The sequence below is a fragment of the Eurosta solidaginis genome, chromosome 4 (assembly GCF_040869045.1).
Source record: "Eurosta solidaginis isolate ZX-2024a chromosome 4, ASM4086904v1, whole genome shotgun sequence".
In the NCBI taxonomy this organism is placed as follows: domain Eukaryota; kingdom Metazoa; phylum Arthropoda; class Insecta; order Diptera; family Tephritidae; genus Eurosta; species Eurosta solidaginis.
The window spans coordinates 20,933,303-20,958,048 of NC_090322.1; the positions used below are offsets into that span (position 1 = coordinate 20,933,303).

At 41.3% G+C, this 24,746-nt stretch overlaps 1 protein-coding gene across 3 annotated transcripts in view; it reads right to left on the reverse strand.

Annotated features, from left to right (window-relative positions):
* LOC137249244 (zinc finger protein 345-like) overlaps window positions 1–24,746 on the reverse strand; it is a 198,491-nt gene that overhangs the window by 23,823 nt on the left and 149,922 nt on the right. For all 3 annotated transcript variants that reach the window (XM_067780563.1, XM_067780562.1, XM_067780560.1), the window contains 2 exons: window positions 22,276–22,416; window positions 21,910–22,197 (listed from right to left, as the gene is read on the reverse strand). In XM_067780563.1, the coding sequence (XP_067636664.1) occupies window positions 21,910–22,197; window positions 22,276–22,416 (429 nt within the window). The remainder of the gene's footprint in view (window positions 1–21,909; window positions 22,198–22,275; window positions 22,417–24,746) is intronic.

The following is a 24,746-nucleotide window of genomic DNA, read 5'->3' on the forward strand; positions in this document are numbered from 1 at the left end:
TTATTTTAAGCCATTCCACGACCGCCCTACTTGAGACTTGTAGCATGGCCGGGAATATACCATCTGGGCCCGGCGATTTAAACTTAGAAAACGTCTTCACTGCCCACTCGATCTTGGTATCGGTCACCAAGCCCGGCACCACTAGCTCCGTGATCGAAGTGTGAGTGATGTCTGCTGGTTCTTCTAAACCGTCTCCCGATGGGAAATGTGTATCGAGAAGCACCTCAAGGGATTCCTCACTATCACGTGACCATTCCCCGTTCTCTTTCTTTATTAGTCCCTGGACTATGTTTCCCTTTGCTAGGACTTTTTTCAACCGTGCTGTTTCACTGGAGCACTCTATGTCCGTACAGAAACTTTTCCATGAGTTTCTCTTCGCCCTGGTAATTTCACGCTTGTAGATCCTCAGTAGATCCCTGTACTCGTCCCGACACGCTTCGCTTTCCGCGGTCTTTGCGAGTTTAAACATTTCTTTTACCTGTCTTCTTAGAAGACTCAGCTCATTGCTCCACCATGGCGGCTTTGCTTTTCCTCTGAATCTTCTTAGAGGGCAAGCTTTGTTATACGCAGTCATAAGCGTCCTTGTTAGGAATTCATTCGACTCCTCCAGTTCCTCTACATTAGCAACCTCTTTGGGTTGTCCCAGTTTCGTTTCTACATGTTTCTGGAATTTAGTCCAATTCGTTGCCCTAGGGTTTCTAAAGGTTCCTCCCTTCTCTACCCTCTTTAGTGGGATGCTGAAGCTTATATACGCATGGTCGGAGAAGGATGGTCTATCGAGAACCATCCAATCATACCTTGATATATCACGCTCGGAGCTCAATGTAATATCCAGAACATTGCTGGATGTTGGACCAATGTATGTAGGAACATTTCCCCTGTTGGCTATCTGCAAATTGGTTTGCAGGATGTAACAAAATAGAGATTCGCCTCTCTCGTTCGTATCTGCTCCTCCCCACGCATTGTGGTGCGCATTTGCATCTGCGCCTATGACCAACCGCCCTTTGCGCCCTTCCTCCTGTACTAGCCTTTTGCACTCCATCGGTGGAACCTCCGCAGCATGGGCCATGTAGCAGGACGCCAGGATAAATGCCTGCTTATTCTTTTGCTCAACGGCCACCGCTACGAGATCCTCGGTGGTGTAATTAGGCAGCATATATGAATGCAGCTGTTTCCTTACCATTACTACAGCTCGCACCCGTCCTTCCGTTTGTGCGTAGTAAACGCCAAACCCGCGCGCGCTAAGTCCAGAAACCTTTCCTCCCGATGAGAGCCACGGCTCCTGGATCAGCGCCACGTCAAACGAACCCTCCTCAAGGGTTAGGAGGAGTTCGCTCGACGCCACTTTACTCTGTTGGAGGTTTATCTGTAGGACTCGCAGCACCATTGGGCTGTTTGTCCCCCTCCAGCACCTTCGTCTTGACGTCGTCGTCCTCCTCTTGCCCTTTTGGTTTAGAGTATTCGAGGCCCCCTTCAGCCCCTCGTGAATGTTGTGCCGTGTGTTCCTCTGTGCGAGTCACAGCACCATTTAGCGGTTGGTCCTCTTCTAGCACGTTCGTGGTGACGTCGGGGACCTCCACCTGTCTTTTTTCCCTTAGGCTTCTGAGGTCCTTTTCGACTTCGCCCACTTCCAGCGTGTTAGGATTTTTATCCTCGGGACTTCTTTTCCTGAGTCGCATGTAAATTTTGCCAGTGCCAAAGGACATTTTGCCAAGCTGCGTGTACAAAATATCCTCCGCCTGCTTGTTTATTTGGAAGATGTAGAACTGACCATCCTCGGTAGGCCGAGATACAGTAAGTACCTTCCAATCCTGTGTCGGTATGTTCGGATTCTGATTCTGCAGAAGTCGCAGTGTATCCTCCGATTTCATCACGCATGGTATCCATACCTTAACTTTTGGTACCGTGGGGATTTGCGCTTTATCCACCACCTCAAACCGCGCGTTCGTGCCTTGCCTTTGGAGGTTTGGAACGACTTCCTCCAGCCACCGCAAGCTCGCGATGTTGTCGCACGCTATCATCTTCACACCATTATACCATCCCCCCGAATTAAAGGTTGGAAGGGGCTTACTTGGTTGTTCCCGCATCATCTTAAGCATTAAGCTAATAAGCTCCCTTTCCACAGATCTCCACCTTTCAGTAGTCATTTGTCCGAACGGACTGCTACGATCAACCAGCGCCACAGTCAGTGACTGCTTTGCCACATCACTCATCTTCTCGGGAAAAGCAGGAGTCTTAGTGTTATCTCCCTTTGGAACCTCCGAGAACACCGGAGTCTTCGCGTTAACTCCCTTTAGCGCCTCCGAGAAAGCCGGAGTCTTAGCGTTATCTCCCTTTGGCTTATCTCCTACTTCCGTAGTTGGAACTTCCCTCTGACTGGCAGCTTTCGAGGTAGTTGCTACCTCGCTATTGGAACCCATCTGTCTTACAGCTTTGGGCCTACTTGTCTTGTCTATGCGACTGCCCTGCCTCGCGGCTCTAGGACTGAGTCCTTTCTGCCTCTTGAAAGCAGGCTTGTCGCCTTCTGCCGAACGTTGCCTCTTCATTCTGCCATTCGACGCTTCTTCCTCCTCGTACCGGTTGCAGAACCGAGGGTTTCTCGCAGCAAACCTTTTGAACTGCCTTCGACCTACTTCTACCGCTTCATGGGCCCATTCCAAGCGCTCGATCTCCACTTCTGTTGGGTCGACCACTGCTCCCAAGCGTTGTACAATTCTTAGTGCTGCACGGTACTGCGAGAGAGCTCTTTTACTTCCTCTGCTCCGTACCCTTCTCCACTCTTCTACTCCGTTTTCATTTGTGTGCTTCTCCAACACGGAGTTCATTGAATCAGCACTACTCTCGCTCCCCGAGTCCGACGCATCGCTTAATTCGTATTTGTTATCCTTGGATTGCGACTCAGTCCTCCTCTTTACATCCTCCTTATTACATTCAGGTAATGAGTTGTTCATCTTGGTCGTACGACCACCTGCCCGACAAGGCGGGCTCAGCGGTCCAGTATTATATACGGGGAAAGAACCGTCCGCCACAGCAGCGCCCCTTACTGCGGTAAGGCCATAAATACTTCCCGAGATGGCCCGGTATCGGGAAGGCTCCGTTCGAATACAGCCGAATTTATCCCCTGGCTGCAAATCGTCCAATAGGCACGGTCCGCATAACACCCTGGATTATTATTAAGTCCTTTAAATTTTTTTGGATCTATGTCACTTATTCACATGAGTTACTGTATATGAAATAAGCAAATGTATGCATATGAAGTAAAATTTTGGAAAAAAAAAAAGAACATATGGCTGAAAAAAATGACGTAGTTGTAATAAATGACTGCATATGAAACGGAAAATCTTATAAAATAATTTTGTCCAGCTAGCTTGTTTTACACGAAACACTGTGCAGCGGTGTAAAACTTACTCTGTACTAAAGCACACATCAACAGCTTCGATTTGATACCCATAATGTAAAAACACATTCTAGTGTTATCCTGATCCACGTTTTGGCCTATATCTCGAGACCCTAGTCACCCAGGGGTATAAAGATTACTCTGTACTAAAGCACACATCAACAGCTTATATTTGATACCCATAATGTAAAAACACATCCTAGTGTTATCCTGATCCACGTTTTGGCCTATATCTCGAGACCCTAGTCACAAATACATAGATATGAATACTATCATGTACTAAAGCACTCATCAACAGCTTTCATTTGTTATCCATATTCTATAAACACATTCTAGGGGTACCCACGTACACGTTTTGGCCTATATCTCGAGACCCTAGTCCCCCACGGGTACGAAAAATACCCCGTATCAAAGTACTCATAAACAGCTTCCATTTGATACCCATATTGGACAAACATATCCCAGGATTACCCAGGTTCACGTTTTGATCTCAGGACCCTAGCCAGAACAGGATAAAAAGTATCCTATGTCTGTCTCCTGGTTTTAGGCTACCCCTCCACCAATTTTCAGCCAAATATGTTCATCCGTTCTTGAGTTATAAATAGTGTAACTAACACCACTTTCTTTTATATATATACATACATCACATTAGAAACTTCAAAAATAACAGCATTTCGCCACTCTTTGATGGACGTTATTACACATATAAACCTGCCTCTTCAATCACTCTATCTACTAAAAAAAAGCGCATCAAAATCCGTTGCGTAGTTTTAAAGGTTTGAGCATTCAAAGGGACATAGGGACAGAAAAAGCGACTCTGTTTTATACTACGGAGTGATAGTAGGGGGACTCATGTAACCGTATAAATGCCTTATAAAGTGTGTAAACGTATAAATTTATCTAGTGCGTAAACGAACTGTCAAATTTTGTATGAAAAATCATTTACACAATTTGTATAAATTTACGCGCACATTTCATTGTGTAAACGCGGTAAACTCAAAGGAATGCAACCTTGCAGACATTACAGCAGGCACTTTCATCAGAAATCTCCAACATCAGCAAGTCATTTACAAGAATATCTTAGTAAAGACGTTTTAGTTTTGATGTTTCGCTTAATCTTGGCATTTTTTAATTTGTATAACAATAAAAAAATTTTTGTTTGGCAATAATACATCTGATAAACAATCAAGTTTATCAAGAGTATTTCTAGGTGCGTTCATATAACAGCGTGTGTAAATAGATATAATTTTACACCTTATAAGTTTATATGCTTTCATGAGGCCCCCTAGTGATACATGCAAAAATACCAAAAAATAAAACTTTTGTTTAAGAATTTTAAGGAAATGTTCAATATTTTTAACGCAAGAGTATTTTTCAAGAGATGTATGCATTCTTAACCATTTATTATTATTTGTGTATGTACATACATATGTATGTCAAGCTGATATGAAAATACATACATACCTATAAACCTACGGCCGAAGTTAAATAACGCAGCGAATGCTATGTATATATGTACGTATGTATCGCATCATGCCTCACTCAAAAGCAGGCATGCTTAACGAACGAAACGATATCATTTCGTTACGATAATCAACGCTAATAAACGAACCGAAGTCACTTCGTTTCGTTTATTAACGTTAAGAACGTCAAATTAACGTTACGTGACTTCGTTTCGTTTATTAGCGTTGATTATCGTAACGAAATGATATCGTTTCGTTCGTTAAGCATGCCTGCTCAAAAGTAATTTGCTCGCACAGTTGACACTGAACAATCATACACACGAATTTTTTGGTAAAAATGTTACTTTTGTTTAAACAATTTGGCTGACCAAAATCGGATTGAGCGCCATGCAGCAACAACACGTAAAACGGAGCGGGGGATAGAGTTCTCATCGCAGATAAATACACCTCTCTTAATAACATGCTATATGTGTGTGCTTATGTACAAATACTTTAGATAATCATAAGCTCATTTTGCACAGCTAGCGGAGATGTTTGAAAAACAGTAAAACTCAGTCGTCATTCTACAGTAGGCAAATAAATGAGTTTACTCTGTACCAAAATTTATAAATTTAATAAACCAACCATTGCACATCAAACTTGTTGTTTTATCTTTGCGAGTTGCGCACAAACATTTTGGTGCCCCGGGTGAGGCATTTTACAAATCTATCATCATACGGTTGACATTGGCATTCGTGAAGGGGAATTGAAGCCATAATCCATTCCATAACAACAAGGTTGGGTGTTTTACCTGGAAACAACAATAGATATATATCGAGAACAAATCGGCGTCTTTTACGTGCTGAACTCGTTGACTTTCAAGTGACCGCTGTGAGGTAAGTGTGCGCTTATTGTTGCTTGAGGGTTTCTGTTTTTTCTAAAAATGGGGAACGAGATGTCACCAGATGAAGTTTATACTATGCAGCTGGACCTGCACCGCCAAGTCGAAAGTGCCCTCAAAAACTTTAAAAAGGATCCCGAATCGAGAAAAGCTATTACGTACTTTGAAATTAGAATTGCCACCTTGACTGAGTGCTACCACAAATTCGAGAAAAATCACGTAAAACTTCTTCGATCGGACCTCGATACTGAGCATGATTATTATGTCAATGTATTCGCCAGTAATTTTGAGGAGCTCTATGTATCGGCTCGAAGTGACATAGTTGAAGCATTTAAAACCAAATACCCCACGACATTGATGCCTACTGCGGAACAAACCAAATCGAATAAGCAACAGATTGCACGCAATGGGACAATAGCACCGGGCGATCGATTACCAAAGTTAACACTCCCAAGCTTTAATGGTTCCTACACGGACTGGCCTGCATTCCACGATGCATACCTCCGCTTGATTCATAATAACATTCAAATCGCTAGCATTGAAAAGTTCAGCTATCTCCGACTTGCTTGGCCTATTGGTTTTGATGACGACATTATGAAGTTGCCGTTGACAAATGATAACTACAACTTTACATGGGAAACTGCTGGGTCGTTACAACAATCCCCGAGTTTTGTTTACACATTATATGCAACTGTTTTATTCCCAACCCATCGTGTCCAAGGAAGATTCGACTAAGTTAAAGCATTTAATCGACACGTCCCGATCGTGTTTTAGTACACTACGCAATTTAAAGGTCGATGTCGATGCCTGCGATCAAGTCTTTGTACACTTTCTTATTAGTAAACTACCTAGGGAAACCCATCAATTTTGGGAACAGGAATTGGGGAATTCCAAAGAAATTCCAACATTCAAAAGGTTTTGCGATTTTATTGAGGTTCGCTATCGGACGGTCGAATCCATTGAGCTAAAATCAAATAATAGTGATTCAAAATCGGCGGCACAGCAAAGGTTGAGTTTACCTTCACAACCAACTCAAAGATTAAAATTTCGTCGTGATTCAAGGGTTAACCACATTTCTAGCTTGAGCGAGGGGTGTGTATGTGGGGCTGCATATGAGGATTGGGTGCATGTGTTGTGCGAGTGCCCGGAGTACTCAGACATAAGGGATTTGGGTAGTTGTGGGGTTAATGTTGATGAAGGTAGGGTTGATGTTAGTGGAGCGCTCTCCACTAGTCGGACTATTGATTTGCTCAATAGGTATGCTTTTGAGGTGTTTAGACGGAGGAGACGTGGTGGTGACCGTGGTGGTTAATTTGTGTGTGTGTTCGTGGATGTGGTTCTAACCCCACCTCACCCCTAGGCGGCCGGTCCGGAATAGGTGGATACTCAACAGGAAGTGGCTTCGGCTGCGAAAGTCAGACCAAGACTTTAAAGTGGTACCACGGGGAACAGATAGCCCGCGGAGCTTGCTCCGTTTCTGTTCATTTGCGGTTGGCCCCTTTGGGAGCATCGTGGTGGCTGTGGTTGATATCCGAATGCGGTAAGAGTTGGTCAGCTCGAATGTGGAGTTGCATTGCAACCGGGTGCCATGACCCATATAATGGAAGAGGTGTTAGATAGGCCTCCAACCCCACCAAGGTGATGATGTGTCCACTCACATTATCGATTGGTACCAAGGTAAGCGAGCCTTGGGGGCTGGTCAGACCCGCTTTGACCTGTGTACTTGGTACATGCGTGAGGTTAGGTCTTCGAAGACAGGCACTCACGTAAAACCTACACTCGCTATTGATAGCAAAGGCATTAATTGCACCTTGTGTAAAGAGTCATATAACTCGACGTTGTCCCAAATTTCTAGCCATGGATTGTTTTGCACGCAAAACTATCGTTGAAACCAACAGGCTTTGCGTCAATTGTCTTAGTTCCACACACTTGGTTTCCACATGTCCAAGAAATCGGAACTGCCAACAATGTGGCAAACGACACCACACATTATTGCATTTTCCTCAAACCATAAACAATCCATCATCTTTTTCACATACTGCAGCAACGTCGTCTACCACGCCATCACATAGGCGTACTATTAGTACCAATAATATTAGCTCCGAAATCGGTTCACTACTGTCCAACGCAATCAAGTTCACTTCTAAAACAAATGTACTTTTACCCACAGCAGTGGTTAAGGTCACCCGTCACGACGGCTCAACAGTTTTATTGCGCACGTTAATCGATCAAGGATCCACCAGAGCTCTAGTCAGTGAGCGATCTGCAGACACCCTTAAATTGGAACGCTGGCCCACCAAAACTAGCATAAAACTAACAAATGGTCAGCAAACATCTGGAAGATATAAAATCACGAATTGCTGCAAACTTCCAGCTAGACGTCACAGCTTCAATCGTTAAAAACGTTACGGAGAATTTACCAGTTACAACCATATCATGATTGGCCTCACTTACGTGATCTCGAATTGGCAGACCCGGAATTTTATCGATCACTACCTATTGATTTACTTATTGGTTCAGACCTTTTTTCGGATTTGATAATGGAAGGACTACGAAAGGGCCGCAGCGACGAGCCCATCGCCCAACAAACAGCATTTGGTTGGATTATATCGGGTAAGACGATATCAATTTCAACCCCTTATAAATTTAGCAGTACAACAAACTGTTCGCACATTTGCTTGGAAGATTTGGATGCGCTCGTGAAGAAGTTCTACGCACGAAAGTATTCCAACTGAAGAACAACATACTCCAGAAGAGATCTGGTGTTAAGAATACTATTGCAGGACTACAATTCGTCAGGCAAACGGAAACTACTTAGTACGCTTACCATTGAAAACGCATTTTGACTTGAATTTGACGTTAGGCAAGACTCGGCAAAATGCACTTAATCGTTTTTATTTACTCGAGCGTAAGTTTAACAATAACATCAAGGTCCAAGACCAATACACTGCACCAATTAAAGAATATTTCGACCTCAATCAAATAACGCCTGTTCAGACTAACGGAGAACAACATTTGCAATTTTACAACAATCAACCATCTTACTCGTGTTGTACATTGCCCCATCACGCCGTGATGAAGGAAGATAGTTTGACAACAAAGTGTCGGGTTGTTTTTGATGCGTCAGCCAGGTCTTCTAGTGGGAAATCATTAAACAATATTCTGTGTAGTGGGCCTCGCCTTTTGAACGACCTACCAGCTGCTTTATTGAACTGGCGTCTGCATGTTTATGTAATTACGGCCGATATTGAAAAAATGTTTCGTTGTATAGATATGCAGGAAGAAGATTCTGAATACCAACGAATATTTTGGCGCAATGCAGATGGCGAAGTTACTGAATATAAGTTAACAACAGTAACTTTCGGTACCGCTTCAGCACCATACTTGGCAAACGAGGCGCTACATCAAATAGCACGAGACGAATGAAAGCATTACCCCTTGGCTGAATCAGTACTTATGAAGGAGATATACGTGGATGATGTTTACACTGGGAGTGAAACTATAGAAAAGGCAATTGAGATTCGTAATCAAACGCAAGCCGCCCTAGGCTCCGCCGGTATGAAACTTCACAAGTGGGCTAGCAACTCAGCAGAGCTACTCAAATCAATACCGTCTGAGCAGCAATATAGTACATCTTCTCGTGAAAACCTTAGGCATGCGTTGGCAACCAAGAGAGGACTGTTTCCGTTATAACCTCAAGTTCGATTCCAATGTTCATCACACAGCTGTTACAAAACGTTCTGTGCTTTCTCAGATATCGAGACTTTTTGATCCCTGGGGTTTGACTAATCCGATCATTGTCACACCCAAGATATTTTTGAAGCATCTGTGGTCATTCAATTTAGAGTGGGACGAACAACTCCCAAAGAGTTTGATCCTTGAGTGGGAACAGATGGTCTACTATCTGCAAGCGATAAACGGAATTCAAATTCCACGATGGCTAAATTATTCACCTTCCACAACCAAACTTATAGAACTTCACGCATTCAGTGATGGTTCCGCACAAGCGTATGCTTCCAATGTATATTTACGCGTGCAAGATTCTCAAGGTAACTACCATACTAATATTATCACAGGCAAAACTAAGGTAAACCCAAAACCACCTATATGTATTCCTCGTATCGAACTCTGTGCAGCAGTTTTAAGCATAAAACTTGTCAAATGGGTACTTAAAAACATGACCATAGATGCGAACCGAATTAAAGTATACTATTGGACTGATGCCACCATCATCATTCATACCGAATCGCATTTCAAACAATGGCATCATGTTTCGACCTATGAAAACCCCGCCGACCATTCATCAAGAGGCTTGAAAGCAACACAGCTTATAAATTGTGATCTATATTGGCACGGCCCCACTTGGTTGTGCAATCCGAAAGAAACCTGGCCTGCCTCGGTTTGGACCTTTTTGGAGGATGAAGAAGACGTCGAACAAATGGTCAACGTGGCCATTGTAGCCAATGAGAAACTGCCCTTGTTGAACGGTACTCATCTTATACTTGTTTGTTGTTGTTGGCTGTGATCCTTAGCCATGCTATTACGAGTTAAATACAATCTCACAAATCCTTCGGAAATTCGATTACGAGGTCCACTAACAGCCGCGGAGTTGCAAAATGGTCTCATTCGGCTGGTACAAATTGTTCAAACCCAATGCTATTATGGCGAAATTAAGGCGCTAGTCATGAAATGGTGCAAAATAAAAGTGACCTTTTCAGCCTAACAGCATTCCTGGACGATAACAAAATTATTCGTGTGAGAGGCCGTTTAAGGCAATCGCAATTGCCTTACCAGGAAAGACATCCAATTATCCTTCCAAAAAATCATCGATTTACACATCTTCTCATTGATTTTGCTCATAAATCAACACTCCATGGGGATATCCAACGTTTTTGGATCATTCATTCACACAGAACTATAGCTGCTTTCATCCAAAAATGCATCGTCTGTTTTCATCAGAGGCCGCAGCATTCGACACAGTTAATGGGTGATTTGCCACAAGCAAGAGTTGCTATCAACGTTCGTCCATTTTTAGCCACAGGCGTCGATTACACGGGAGCCATCGACCTTAAAGCATCACGCTATCGCGGACACACTACATATAAAGGCTACATTGCCATTTTCATTTGCTTAACAACTAAGGCTGTCCACCTCGAAGCAGTTTCAGGTATGTCAACTTATGATTTTCTGTGCGCTCTGCAACGATTTACGTTTTAGTATAGTGACTGTGGAACAAATTTCATGGGTGCCGAACGGCTACTCAAATTACAAGCACAAAAATTTCGCGAATCGCTGCAAAGTGATATCGTACCATTTTTGGCTGACAAGGGCATACAATGGCATTTTAATCCACCACTCTCGCCAAACTTTGGCGGATTGTGGGAGGCGAATGTAAAGTCCCTAAAACATCATCTTAAACGTATTTGCAATGGTACTCCACACACCTTTGAAGAGCTATCAACAGTACTGGCGAGGATTGAATCGTGCTTGAATTCTCGACCGCTGTGTGAGCTAACATCAGATAGTGACGACTTGCTCGTGTTGACTCCCGGTCATTTTTTGATCGGTGACTCGTTACTTGCTCCACCCGAACCAGCCAATTTAGAAATATCACCTACTCGTCAATATATTAAATTACAGCAACAAATTCAGTAGTTTTGGAAGCGGTGGTCTTCAGATTGGCTTAGTCATCTACAATCCCGGCCAAAGTGGCGCAACCAACAACCAAACTTGAAAGTGAATGATCTCGTCATCATTAAGATGATCGTTTACCACCCAATCAATGGATACTTGGAAGGATTGTCGACACCCATCCGGGAAGCGACGGCTTAGTGCGCGTTGTCACCGTCCGCACAAAAAATGGAAGTTACATACGTTGCATCTCAAAAATTTTCCGCTTGCCCATTGAAACACCCTATGAGCACTCAAATTAGCACACACTCTGAATACCCTTTCCTTCCTTCCTTAGCAGATGACACCAAATAGAACATTAGAACTAGCCGACATCCACTGACAAGCCTCTATCACACCTGTTCGGGTAGTCGAACTTTTAAGCACAAAGAAGATTCGTATGCCACGGATATGGCATAGTGGGCCGGCATGTGTGAGCGTACCCTAACTTGCCAAATTAACCAAAATCGGATTGAGCGCCATGCAGCAACAACACGTAAAACGGAGCGGGGATAGAATTCTCATCGCAGATAAATGCACCTCTCTTAATAACATGCTATATGTGTGTGCTTATGTACAAATACTTTAGATAATCATAAGCTCATTTTGCACAGCTAACGGAGATGATTGAAAAACAGTAAAACTCAGTCGTCATTCTACAGTAGGCAAAAAAATGAGTTTACTCTGTACCAAAATTAATAAATTTAATAAACCAACCATTGGACATCAAACTTGTTGTTGTTTTATCTTTGCGAGTTGCGCACAAACACATACCTTCAAATTATATTAACTGTACCATCTCACGTAGCTAAGTTTTCAAATGCAAAAAACCGTTTTAAAATCGGAGCATTCTGTGTGAAGTTATGTGCAAACGCATTGTATTTACTAGGAATATTAATGTTTTATATACGTACATATGTGTTTAAAGAAAAAAAAAAACCCGTAAGCAAAAACATTTTAAATACATACATATATATATATATTCAATTGTCGCTGCTGCTAGTTTCCGTTACTGCTGCTGCTGCTCTGGCAGACCTGAATCGCTGCTGGTGTTGTTGCTGGTGGTGGTGGTGGTGACAAAATGGCGTTGTATTGGGTGGAGTGGTTTTTCGCGTTCCGTTAAGGCCGTGACACAATGACATTTTTCATAAAGATGCGCTTAACACAAGCTTATGCATTCCAATAACATCGCCACAATCAACCAAGATGTTGCGTTTGTAAATATGAAAGAACTTCAGACTTGGTAATTGAAGTTTATTTCGCCTTGCCCATTCACAAAAAAAATTTCGCAAAGCACTGGTATAAACATTATCCCTATACAACAAAGATACTTGCTAACATATTTTGTGTCGTATTCATTTGTTATATTACAGTTTTTACTTGCGAAAAATGTTAGAAAATTTACCAACCAGTGGGAAAAATAATTTTACTTGCAAAGTGTGTCAGCACCCTTAAACAAAACAAATGTAGCATTCTTCTTCTTATGATTTGCTTGTAACAAAATTTGGGAGATGGCTACTTTTCAATATCAGATGGCTCCAGTGTCGCTTATTCTACCGTTCTCCATAAAAATGCGTTAAAATAATGTGTTAAACTCATCTATATGAAAAAGTACATGTGTCGGGGCTTTTAAGGCGGTGACACAATAACATATTCCATATAGAAGCGTTTAACACAAGCTTATGCATTGCAATAACATCGCCACAATCAACCAAGATGTTGCGTTTGTAAATATGAAGAAACTTCAGACTTGGCAATTGAAGTTTATTACGCCTTGCCCATTCGCATACAAAATTTCGCGAAGCACTGTTGTAAACATTCTCCCTATACAACAAAAATACTTGCAAACACATTTTGTGTGGTAATCGATTGCTATATTGCAAGTTTTAATTGCGAAAAATGTTAGAAAATTTACCAACCAGTAGGAAAAATAGTTTCGCTTGCAAAGTGTGCTTACACCCTTAGCCAAAGCAAATGTCAAATTCTTCTTCTTATGATTTGCTTGGAACAAAATTGGGGAGTTGGCTACTTTTCAATATCAGATGGCGCCAGTGTCACTCATTCTAGCGTTGTCCATAAAAATACGTGCAATCTACTCATAATGCATAAGCTTGTGTTAAACTCATCTATATGAAAAACTGCTTATGTGTCGGAGCTGTTACGCGTGGCGTGGCCTGAGTGCCGTTAAGTACAGGCCCGCTGGTTTTACCAAAGTTACTATTGTAATTTGGTCGATTAGATTTAGGAATTGTAGTTTTATTAAATTTGTTTTAGAAGTTAGTAGTTTGGTTAAATTAGGTTTAGAAATTGTAGTTTTATTAAATTTTATTTAGAAAATTGTTAAATTTGCTTTATTACTTTGGCTAAATTAGATTTAGAAGTTTTAGTTTTATTAAATTTGATTTAGAAATTGTAGATTTAATGAATTTGATTTAGAAAATTGTTAAATTTGTTTTAGAAATTGTAGATTTAATGAATTTGATTTAGAAAATTGTTAGATTTGTTTCAGAAATTGTGGTTTTATTAAATTTGAATAGAAATTGTAGTTTTCATGAATTTGATTTAGAAAATTGTTAAATTTGGTTTAGAAATTGTATTTTAGTTTTATTTAATTTGATATTGAAAATTGTATTTTAGTTTTATTTAATTTGATATTAAACACCACGCACTTTATCCTTGCTTTCGCACACCACTTATTTTATCTTTAAGCCGCAAGCCAAAGACTGTCCTTATTTAAAAAAAAATTCACACTCACCACCAGTCCTTCGTCAAAAAATCCGGTTGCCTGCCGAGGCTCCGTCCCGTCACGGTCGCCATATCAGCCCGCGTTCACGATGTGACCTTCTCGTAGCTTTCAAACTCCTTGGGTACGCCATGTGGCGTCACCTTTTTCACACAAATTATCTCGGAGGGCGCCGCCTCCATACCATAATATGCCCTCGGGGGTCTTATTCTCCAACACATCGAATAAATACTTCAAGCCGGTCAAAATTATAATAATGGCTGTGAAATATGCAAATGGCGAGGACACTATTTCCAATCGTCATTTGCATATTTCACCCCACATATATCTTATTCTTTCTTACACGCTGTATTACAGCAGCTGAATACATAACGAAGATACAATCTTTTATTCTTTCTAGCAAGATGCACTGTTCACAATGGCATATGTGCATTGTGAGCAACGATGTTGCCAGATGGTTTATAAAAGACGATTTGGGGTATTTTATCCTTACACTTTACAATGAAAAGAATTTTCTCCTTTTGAATTTTGAGAACTATTTACCAAAGCGATTTCATTTTTGCTGATAATTTCCAACACTGTTGTTGCAAACACAAATGTGACGTTTTCTTTATTTTTATAATTTTCGCGTAAAAGAAATATGATTTTGATCTTTCGATTTTTTTTTTGGTTGTTAAGTAATTAACGTAGCTTAACGTTGTAGCTACAATGCATTTAAGCCTTTACGCAAAAGGGGCGGCGGCTGATGTTGTCAGTGTTGTTGTTGTTGTTGTTGTAGCAATGCTCGCCCCACCTAATAGCCGCGACCGATCACAAATTGTCATCAATATCCTCTAACGGGAGTCCAAGGAAACTTGCCGTTTCAACAGGGGTGGACCATAAGGAAAGGGGTGTTAGAGGCGTTGGTTCCACATTACAATTAAAGAGATGGTTGGTGTCATGTGGGGACACATTGCAAGCAGGGCATACATTTTGTATGTCGGGGTTGATTCTGGATAGGTAAGAGTTTAACCTGTTACAGTATCCAGAACGAAGTTGAGCAAGAGTGACACGCGTTTCCCCGGGGAGTATGCGTTCCTCTTCTGCGAGTTCTGGATATTTTTCTTCAAGTACTGGATTCACCGGGCAATTCCCGACATAAAGGTCCGACGCCTGTCTATGGAGTTCACCAAGGACCTGCTTGTGTTTTTCCGCTTCATACGGCTGGGTTCTCAGGTGCCGTATTTCCTCAAAATGCTTACGGAGATGACTCCTTAGGCCCCTAGGCGGTGCTGGTTCGTCAATCAGATGTCTGTTGGGATGCCCAGGTTTCTGGGTATTCAACAGAAACTGTTTGGTCAGCATCTCATTTCTCTCCCTGATGGGGAGTATTCTCGCCTCATTATGCAGATGGTGTTCTGGGGACATAAGAAGACAGCCCGTGGCGATTCTGAGAGCAGTATTTTGGCAGGCCTGTAGTTTCTTCCAGTGGGTGGTTTTTAGGCTTGGCGACCATATGGGTGACGCGTAGCACGTAATCGGCTGGCTAATTGCTTTGTACGTGGTCAAGAGCGTTTCTTTATCTTTTCCCCAGGTACTGCCAGCAAGGGATTTGAGGATTTTATTACGGCTCTGAATTCTTGGAACAATTGCGGTTGCGTGCGCACCAAAATGTAGATCCTGATCAAACGTCACACCCAAGATTTTGGGGTGTAGGACAGTCGGTAGCGTAGTGCCATCGACGTGGATGTTCAATATGGTCGACATTTGGGGCGTCCATGTTGTAAATAAGGTCGCGGAAGATTTAGTCGGTGACAATGCCAGGTTTCGCGAGGCGAAAAAACTGGAGAGATCAGGGAGATAGCGTTTATTTTATTGCATAGCTCATCGATCTTTGGGCCTGGGCCTGTGGCCATTATTGTGCAGTCATCGGCGTAGGAAACGATTGTGACTCCTTCCGGTGGTGAAGGTAGCTTAGATATGTAGAAATTAAACAAAAGCGGGGATAGGACACCACCCTGTGGCACCCCTTGTTTAATTCTCCTTTGTTTTGATGTTTCGTTTCTGAATTGCACCGATGCCTGCCGACCACCCAGATAATTCGCGGTCCACCTTTTAAGACATGGGGGAAGGGTAGACCCTTCCAGGTCTTGCAGTAACGAGCCATGGTTGACCGTATCAAAAGCTTTTGATAGGTCTAACGCTACGAGTACTGTTCTATGGTGGGGATATTGATTCAAACCGCAATTTATCTGGGTGCCAATGACATTTAGCGCGGAGGTAGTGCTATGGAGTTTTCTGAAGCCATGCTGATGAGGGGCTAGCTGCAAATGTGCTTGGAAATAAGGGAGCAAAATGGCTTCAAGCGTCTTTGCCACTGGCGATAGGAGAGATATCGGACGATATGACTCACCTACGTTAGCTGGTTTCCCAGGCTTTAGTAGCGGGACCACCTTGGCCATTTTCCATTTCTCGGGTATGACAAAGGTGGAAAGAGACAAGTTGAAGACATGCGCTAAATATTTGAAACCCTCTTTCCCTAGGTTTTTAAGCATCGGCATGGCTATGCCGTCTGGGGCCACTGCTTTGGATGGTTTAGCGCGACCAATGGCGTCCTCAACCTCTCTAGCGGTGATGGTAATTGGTGACGCGCTGAGTTTGTGTTTATGTGCGTGTCTATTGGCTCTCCGTCTATCTTTGTCGACCGTAGGATGCATTATATATTGTCGGCAGAAAGCGCTCGCGCATTTTTTCGCATCCGACAGCACCTTATCGCCAAAGGCGATGGAAACTTTGTCTTTGTGCTTAGTCGGATTCGATAGGGACTTTACGGTGGACCAAAGTTTACCTACACCGGTAGAGAGGTTACAACCTCTTAGGTGCTCTTCCCATTTCGCCCGCTTGTGTTCGTCCACAAGCAATCTGATGCGTTGGTTTATATCCCTTATTTGGGGGTCGCCTGGATCAAGCTGTCTTATAAGGTCGCGTTCCCTCGCTAAGCTCGCGGCCTCCGCCGGGAAGTGGGGCCGGATTTCGGGAATTCTCCCGGCGGGAATGAAATGTGCCGAGGCGGATTCAATGACCTTACGGAAGGCACGCTCCCCTTGGCGGGCATCAGTCGGGATAGCGAGGGCAGCAAAGCTGCTGTCTGTTGCAGATTTATATTCTTCCCACTTTCCTTTTTTGAAGTTTATGAAAGTGCGTTTTTCGGTGACGATGAAGTCGGCGGTACGCTCGAACGAAATAAGTATGGGCAGGTGGTCGGATGCCAATGTTACCATCGGCTGCCAGTTGACGCAGTTTACGAGTTCTGCGCTCACGATTGAGATATCTGGCGAGCTATGACAGCTTCCTACCACACGTGTGGGGGCGTCTCCGTTTATTGTGCAGAACGTCGTTTCGTTTATTTGATCCGCCAACATCTCACCCCTACTGTCCGCCCGCAAGTTTGAATGCCATAGGTCGTGATGGGCATTGAAATCGCCTAAGATAATGCGATTGTTGCCAGTGAGTAAGGCCTCGATATTAGGGCGGTATCCACTGGGGCAACAGGTGACAGGAGGGATGTAGATGTTGATGATTTCTAGATTTGCATCGCCTGACCGGACAGATAGGCCTTGACGTTCTAAGACATTGTCAGTGCGGTCGATGCCAGGATCAAATATATGATATTGCACAGAGTGGTGTATAATAAACGCGAGGCCGCCTCCATTTCCGCTCTCGCGGTCTTTCCTGTGGACATTATAACCAGAGCAGGTCTGCAATGCAGATCTTGCTGTGAGTTTAGTCTCTTGAATCGCAGCAATGCGGATGTTGTGCCGCTTCATGAAATCGACTATCTCCGTAATCTTCCCAGTTAGTCCATTACAGTTGAACTGCAGAATTCTGAAGTGCATGAGGGGTGACGCCGCCACTCTAGGGGTAAGTGAGGGGTGACTACGCCTAGGTTGTGGAAGGCCAGGACGCAATTGCTGTTGTGGCCTCGGGACTGGGCGCCCTTGGGCAAGCATTGGGGTACCCGGATGATTTGGGTTTGCGACCTGGCAACATGGCGCGATGAAACCCGTCGAGGGGTTGCCGTCGCGGAGACCAGAACATCTAGGAAAGTGGCACCACCCAAGGCAGGAGCTGCATTGAGCGGATGTCGCAAACCTATATATTCTGTGCTGGCAGACGGTGCAAACGGAGGCAGGGACTAAGAGTATGTTTCCCTGACCTGCACGATTGCTGCCAGAAAAGAGGGGGGGGGGGGAGAAGAAGACGGGGGCAGGGGCTGATGCTCAGCATTGCTACCAGCTCTACTACGAAGGTAGTAGTTATGAGTGGTATCAGCTGTTTGAGTTGTTGGCGCCGTGGGGCGCGAGCAGCAGCGGGTACTTGTTGTGGCTTGCTGAGCAGCGAAGCTGCTGGAAGGTAGTGGGGATACGCTTAGGCGTAGACTACGGGACGCCCTTGGGCGTGAGCAGCAAGGAGCCACAAAAGATTTATAAAAGTTACGTGGACGTCGGGTTTTGGGATCAAGCCCAGAACAACCTGTCAGATGCAACCATCCCTTGCACGAGACACACTGAACAGAGTATGACCGTCCTAAAAATATTCTTTTCTGGCAAATGCAGCAAAACCATTTCTCAGGACCGGGGTCAGGAGACGGACCCGGATTGGGTTCGATACCTTCCCGGAGTAAGAGAATATGTAGCAGTCCTGCTGCAAGGAGCTGCTGGGAGGATGACAATTTGTGGGAGGGACGAAACAAATTAAATAGGGTCACACTGAAATGACAGTCCTTGGTCGGGAAAAATCCCGAGTAGCTCCGGTACATAGAACCGACTGCCTTGGGAAGCGATGTTGTCAGTGTTATTTATGCTGGTTGGGCTCTTGTATGTCTAAAATGTCGAACGTCATTTGTGATTTTGAATTGCGTAGTCGAGTTTATGTTGAATTACTAATCGTTGAATGTTAATTCATTTATGTTAAAGTAGATGCGCTTAGTGCTGTTGCATATAAAGTTTGATTGATTATGTGATGCGTTGCGTTTGGTATTTTGTTGATTTTAATATTTGAAAGCGTTTGCTTAATTCACTGATACATATACATATGTATTAATGTTTATGATTATTTAGTTAAGTGCACTGGTTTAGAGTGTAATTCTTATTCAACATCGCACAATTTTGCTTAAATATATGAGTTGATATGTACTAAATTCAAAAGTTGATCTATCGATAATACTCATTTTGTTTATTCTTGATATTTTACACTTAGTCTAATGCACGCACAATCATATTAGGTAAGGTGTTAGTTCGAATTAATTTTTAAATGTTACTTGAGTTTTTTATTGGTTTCTTTGTATTTTTATGAAGATTATAGTACGAGTATGATGTTCTTTTATCACACAGGCAAGTCGAGTAGAAGCGACTCCTAGTAAATACAAGAAATTGTGTACATCCAACGGGAGCTTATAAATTGGTGGTTTACTTGGCAATATTTCAAAAAGCGTCTACACTTTCGTTGTAAACACGCGTTGTTGTTGTTGACTGGTAGGATCGCCAGTTTTAGAATGCTTTATTTTTTATTAATATAAATTTTAACCCAAATTATTCAAACGAAAATATTATAGGTATGTATCTTTATGATGTAAAATTGAATAATTATTTGAAAATTTTTGAACGGGGTCGCCCTCGGTCGTGCTTTCGCAAGCACTTCCAGTGTATTTCTGCCGGTAAAAGGTAATCTGAAATGCAGATGCCGTTCGGAGGCGGCATAAAATATGAACGTCTCATCCACCCAAGGTCAGCCTTAATCTCCTCTGGTGTAAAACGACTCAAGTATTTTTTTGTGGCACTAAACGTTTTGTAGGGGGAATAACTAAATAGAAGGGGATCAGAACGATTTTCATTTTTTTTAACTTTCGTACTTCGCACTATCATATCTCTACTGGTAGTGTTATTACGTATCATGTATATATTGCAAATTTTGTTAAGATTAAAATTGTAAGAACCTTTTTTTAAGAAGTCGGGGTCTTTACCAGCAGCATAATGACCAAGTTGAGATTCCTGTGAAGGTCTCAAGGGTCAGGTTATCTCGTTAGGTCCCGTTCTCTTGCTAGGTTTGTAGCTTCGACCGGGAAAAGTGGTTTGATTTCAGGTATTCCACCGGTCGGAATGAATAGTGCCGAAGCTGAATTGATGGCTTAACAAGCCCATGTGATATACATAGGCTGCTGAATTGTATTCTTAAATCAAACTTTTATATGAGAAGCAACAGCAAAGCTTTAATGAGGGTTTTCAAATCATAGCACGTTCGACTAAGGCGACCTTGTGAATTGCCTAAATGTGTTTTTTTCCAGAATATTGTAATTATTTTGCTTTATTTTTTATTAATATAAATTTTAACCCAAATTATTCAAACGAAAATATTATAGGTATGTATCTTTATGATGTAAAATTGAATAATTATTTGAAAATTTTTGAACGGGGTCGCCCTCGGTCGTGCTTTCGCAAGCACTTCCGGTGTATTTCTGCCGGTAAAAGGTAATCTGAAATGCAGATGCCGTTCGGAGGCGGCATAAAATATGAACGTCTCGTCCACCCAAGGTCAGCCTTAATCTCCTCTGGTGTAAAACGACTCAAGTATTTTTTTGTGGCACTAAACGTTTTGTAGGGGGAATAACTAAATAGAAGGGGATCAGAACGATTTTCATTTTTTTTAACTTTCGTACTTCGCACTATCATATCTCTACTGGTAGTGTTATTACGTATCATGTATATATTGCAAATTTTGTTAAGATTAAAATTGTAAGAACCTTTTTTTAAGAAGTCGGGGTCTTTACCAGCAGCATAATGACCAAGTTGAGATTCCTGTGAAGGTCTCAAGGGTCAGGTTATCTCGTTAGGTCCCGTTCTCTTGCTAGGTTTGTAGCTTCGACCGGGAAAAGTGGTTTGATTTCAGGTATTCCACCGGTCGGAATGAATAGTGCCGAAGCTGAATTGATGGCTTAACAAGCCCATGTGATATACATAGGCTGCTGAATTGTATTCTTAAATCAAACTTTTATATGAGAAGCAACAGCAAAGCTTTAATGAGGGTTTTCAAATCATAGCACGTTCGACTAAGGCGACCTTGTGAATTGCCTAAATGTGTTTTTTTCCAGAATATTGTAATTATTTTGTGGCTGAAAAGTTAAAAAATAAAATCCAGTGCTTCTTATTTATAATTTTTCCAATATAAAAAATTATCCGTCAAATAAACTTCAAGTGGATGCAGTGTAGGTTAAAATTGAAAATGATATTGCATATTTGATTAGGTTTACCTAAATTTTGTCAGTATAGAGTTACCCACTTTAAATAAAAATACCAATAGAACAATCATTATTTTTGAAATTTTATAGTTAAGCGCGGTATCCAGATCATAATGCACGAAAACCGCATTTTTAAATAAAATTACTTCAAGCTATGCCGACAAGGGGAAAATAAAAATTTGTTGAGCCTTTTCTTATGATCTGGGTCCGTATCGTGTATTACGATCACGTATCGAAAAACGCTTTACCCTCAAACAATAAATATGATTTTGTCAAACTATTGGTAAAAATTAGAATGAATTGTAAGCCACTATATAGCATATTTCCTTGATCCGATTCATAATTTAAGAGATATTGCGATGTAAAAAATTGTTTTCGATCACGGATCGTATAACACAATACCGATCCTGGATTCCGCGCTTTACGGAGTAATTAACCTTAATATAAGATCACAGTCTGCGGAGTTTATGAATGCCATTTTACCTGTATACTTTCAATTTAGCCTCTTCTTCCCTTAAAGCTGCCATATTTCGCTCACGCGTCTCTGGATCTTCGTCTCTATGCGTAGTTGAGTGTAACCGAAGCTCTGAAGCCAAACGAAAAGCTAAGGGACAAAACTTGCATCTGTGAATATTATTACCCAGATGTACACCTAAATGGTCATTCAGTGCATTTGTTGTCGTAAAGCACCGGTAGCAGTATTTGCATTTATATGGTTTTTCACCGGTATGAGTACGCATATGCTGGTTTAGGTCCGCCGCTTGTATAAATCTATTTAACACAGGCAGAAATAAAGTTAGAAAAAATTTGGTGAAATATATTAGGCCGACGTTTTTTATGATAACTTACTGCTTTTCACAAAAATCACATTTATGGGGCTTTTCGTCGCTATGAAATAGTTTATGCCTATTTAACTGCCATGTTTTTTTAAAATGTTTGCCGCAAATATCGCACGGGTATTGGTAGTTCTTGTCACGTATGTTTTTGTATCTAAAAAAAAACGCAGGTAATCAAGTTTATTTTTTTTTTTTGATATTAAAAGGAAACGAGGATTTGAGTTTTGTAACTAAACTAACAATTTTTTGGCTTCTAAAAAGTCGAGTATGTTCAAATTTAAACACGGTCTTAAAACTTTTTAGTATTTTTAGACCCACTTGCAGAATGGCGGCTTTTTTTAGGTCAGAGCTAATTTCAAAAATGTGTGAGTTCAACTCCTCATGCTAGGTTAAGTCTGAATTAAAAAACTAAACTTGCCGTTCTGCAAAAGAGCTTTAAAGAATATCTTCGGCTTATATCCAAATCCTCTCTCAACAAAAACACAGTTTTTCAAGAGCAAAAAAACCGTTTTGACAGATATATTGTGAATTGCTAAAAATATGAAGTACAGCAGTGGGTGTATTCAAATAAATTGTGTGGTTTAAGCTCAGTTTAATATATTTTATAAGTCAGATTGAGCGTTTTGTTATTGGAAATAAAATTATTTTCTTAAAAAAATATTGTTGATAAAAAAGTTTTTGCAGAGCAAAGAAAATATTACGTCCAAATATCGTTTATTTTCAATCATGTTTAGAACACGACACCTTGTAAAATTGCGTAAAGTTTCCTTTCCCTTCTTCATTTTCTTTTTTTTTTCTTAACTTTCCTTCCTTTCGTTTCCTTTTCATTCCTTTCCTTTACTTTCGCTTGCTTCCGTTTTCTTTCCTCCTTTTCCTTTCTTTCAATTTCTTTGCCATTCATTTCTTATCCTTTCCCTCTTTTCCCTTTATTTTTATTTTTTTAAATTTTATTTTACTTTATTTCATTTTGTTTTAGCTATTGATGTTAGAAAAAAAAATAAAAAGGAATTGTATAAAGCAAATGAGTCTATCTCGCTAGTTGAAAACATGTTATTTTATTTTACTTTATTTTATTTTATACATTTGTAAATTTTAGTGAATTTTAGATATTTTATTAAATTATTATACTTTATTATGACAGAAAAACTCAAAAGAATTAAATATATCAGTGTCATTAGACCTATTCCTAGACCGCCAAAGATTTCATCAGATGTCTTTGTATTTTTTAAATTAGTAATTTCATTCTCCCCATTGTAAATCTTAACAAGTAGCGCAACTAACAGCTGATCGCTCAAAATTAGCATACCCACAAACATCACTAATGTTCATATTACGAAAATCTTTCAGAAAATTCAAGTTAAATTTTTAAACAGCCATAAACTGTGATAATTTTGGAATATATAGCACTTAGGACACCTTATTTGCAGTAATTAAGAGAAAATATTTGCTTATATTCAAGTATTTAGCTATTCTTTCTACATTTATCTGTAATATTGAAACATAAATTGAAGGTATATTGATGCAATGCAACGCTGGTTCTTCATTCCACTCCATTCGACTGCCTTCCACTCTATTCGTAACATAACCTCAATTTAAGCTGCCAAACTATATAGTAAACAATGATCCTCCCCGTGCTGAGATTCGATTTCGAGTTGTATTTTTAATCCCGCAGCCCAGCCATTGAATAAAAAAAAAAATATTGCTAATGTATAACATGAACATACATTAAAATCCATGGTCTATCTTATTTTAGTTTATTCTTTTATTTTATTTTATTAACTAACAAAGTAGTACACAAAATTGTTGCAACCAACAAAACGAATAAATATTCTAAACTTAAATATTCTGTTGTTGTTGGAGCAGTGCTTCGCCCCATCCAATAGACGCGACACTCACAAATTGGCATCAATATTCTCTAACGAGAGTCCAAGGAAACTTGCAGTTTCAACAGGCGTGGACAAGAGTGAGAGTGATGTTAGAGGTTTTGGTTCCACATTGCATACCACACGTATGGTAGGAACCTGTCACAGTGCGCCAGATTTATCTATCACGAGCGCAGGTCTAGTAACCTGCGTCAACTGGCAACCAATGGTAACATTGGCATTTGATCACCTACCCAAGCTCCTTTCGCTCGAGCGATCTGCCGACTGCATCACCGCCGAAAAAAGCATTTTCCATGCATTTTAAGTAAGGAAATTGGGATGATTAGAGATCTTATACTGGCAATCTTTTTGCTGCCCTCCCTATCCCGACTGATGCCCGTCAAGAGGAGCGTTCTTTTCGCAAGGTCATTGAATCCGCTTCAGCTCGTTTTATTCCCGCCGAAAGAATCCCGGAAATTCGGCCACATTTTCCGGCGGAGTCCACAACTCTAGCGAGAGAACATGACCTTATAAGATAGTAAGACCCCGGCTATTCCAAATGTCGACCATTTTGAACATCCACGTCGATGGCACTACGCTACAGACTGTGCTACACCCCAAA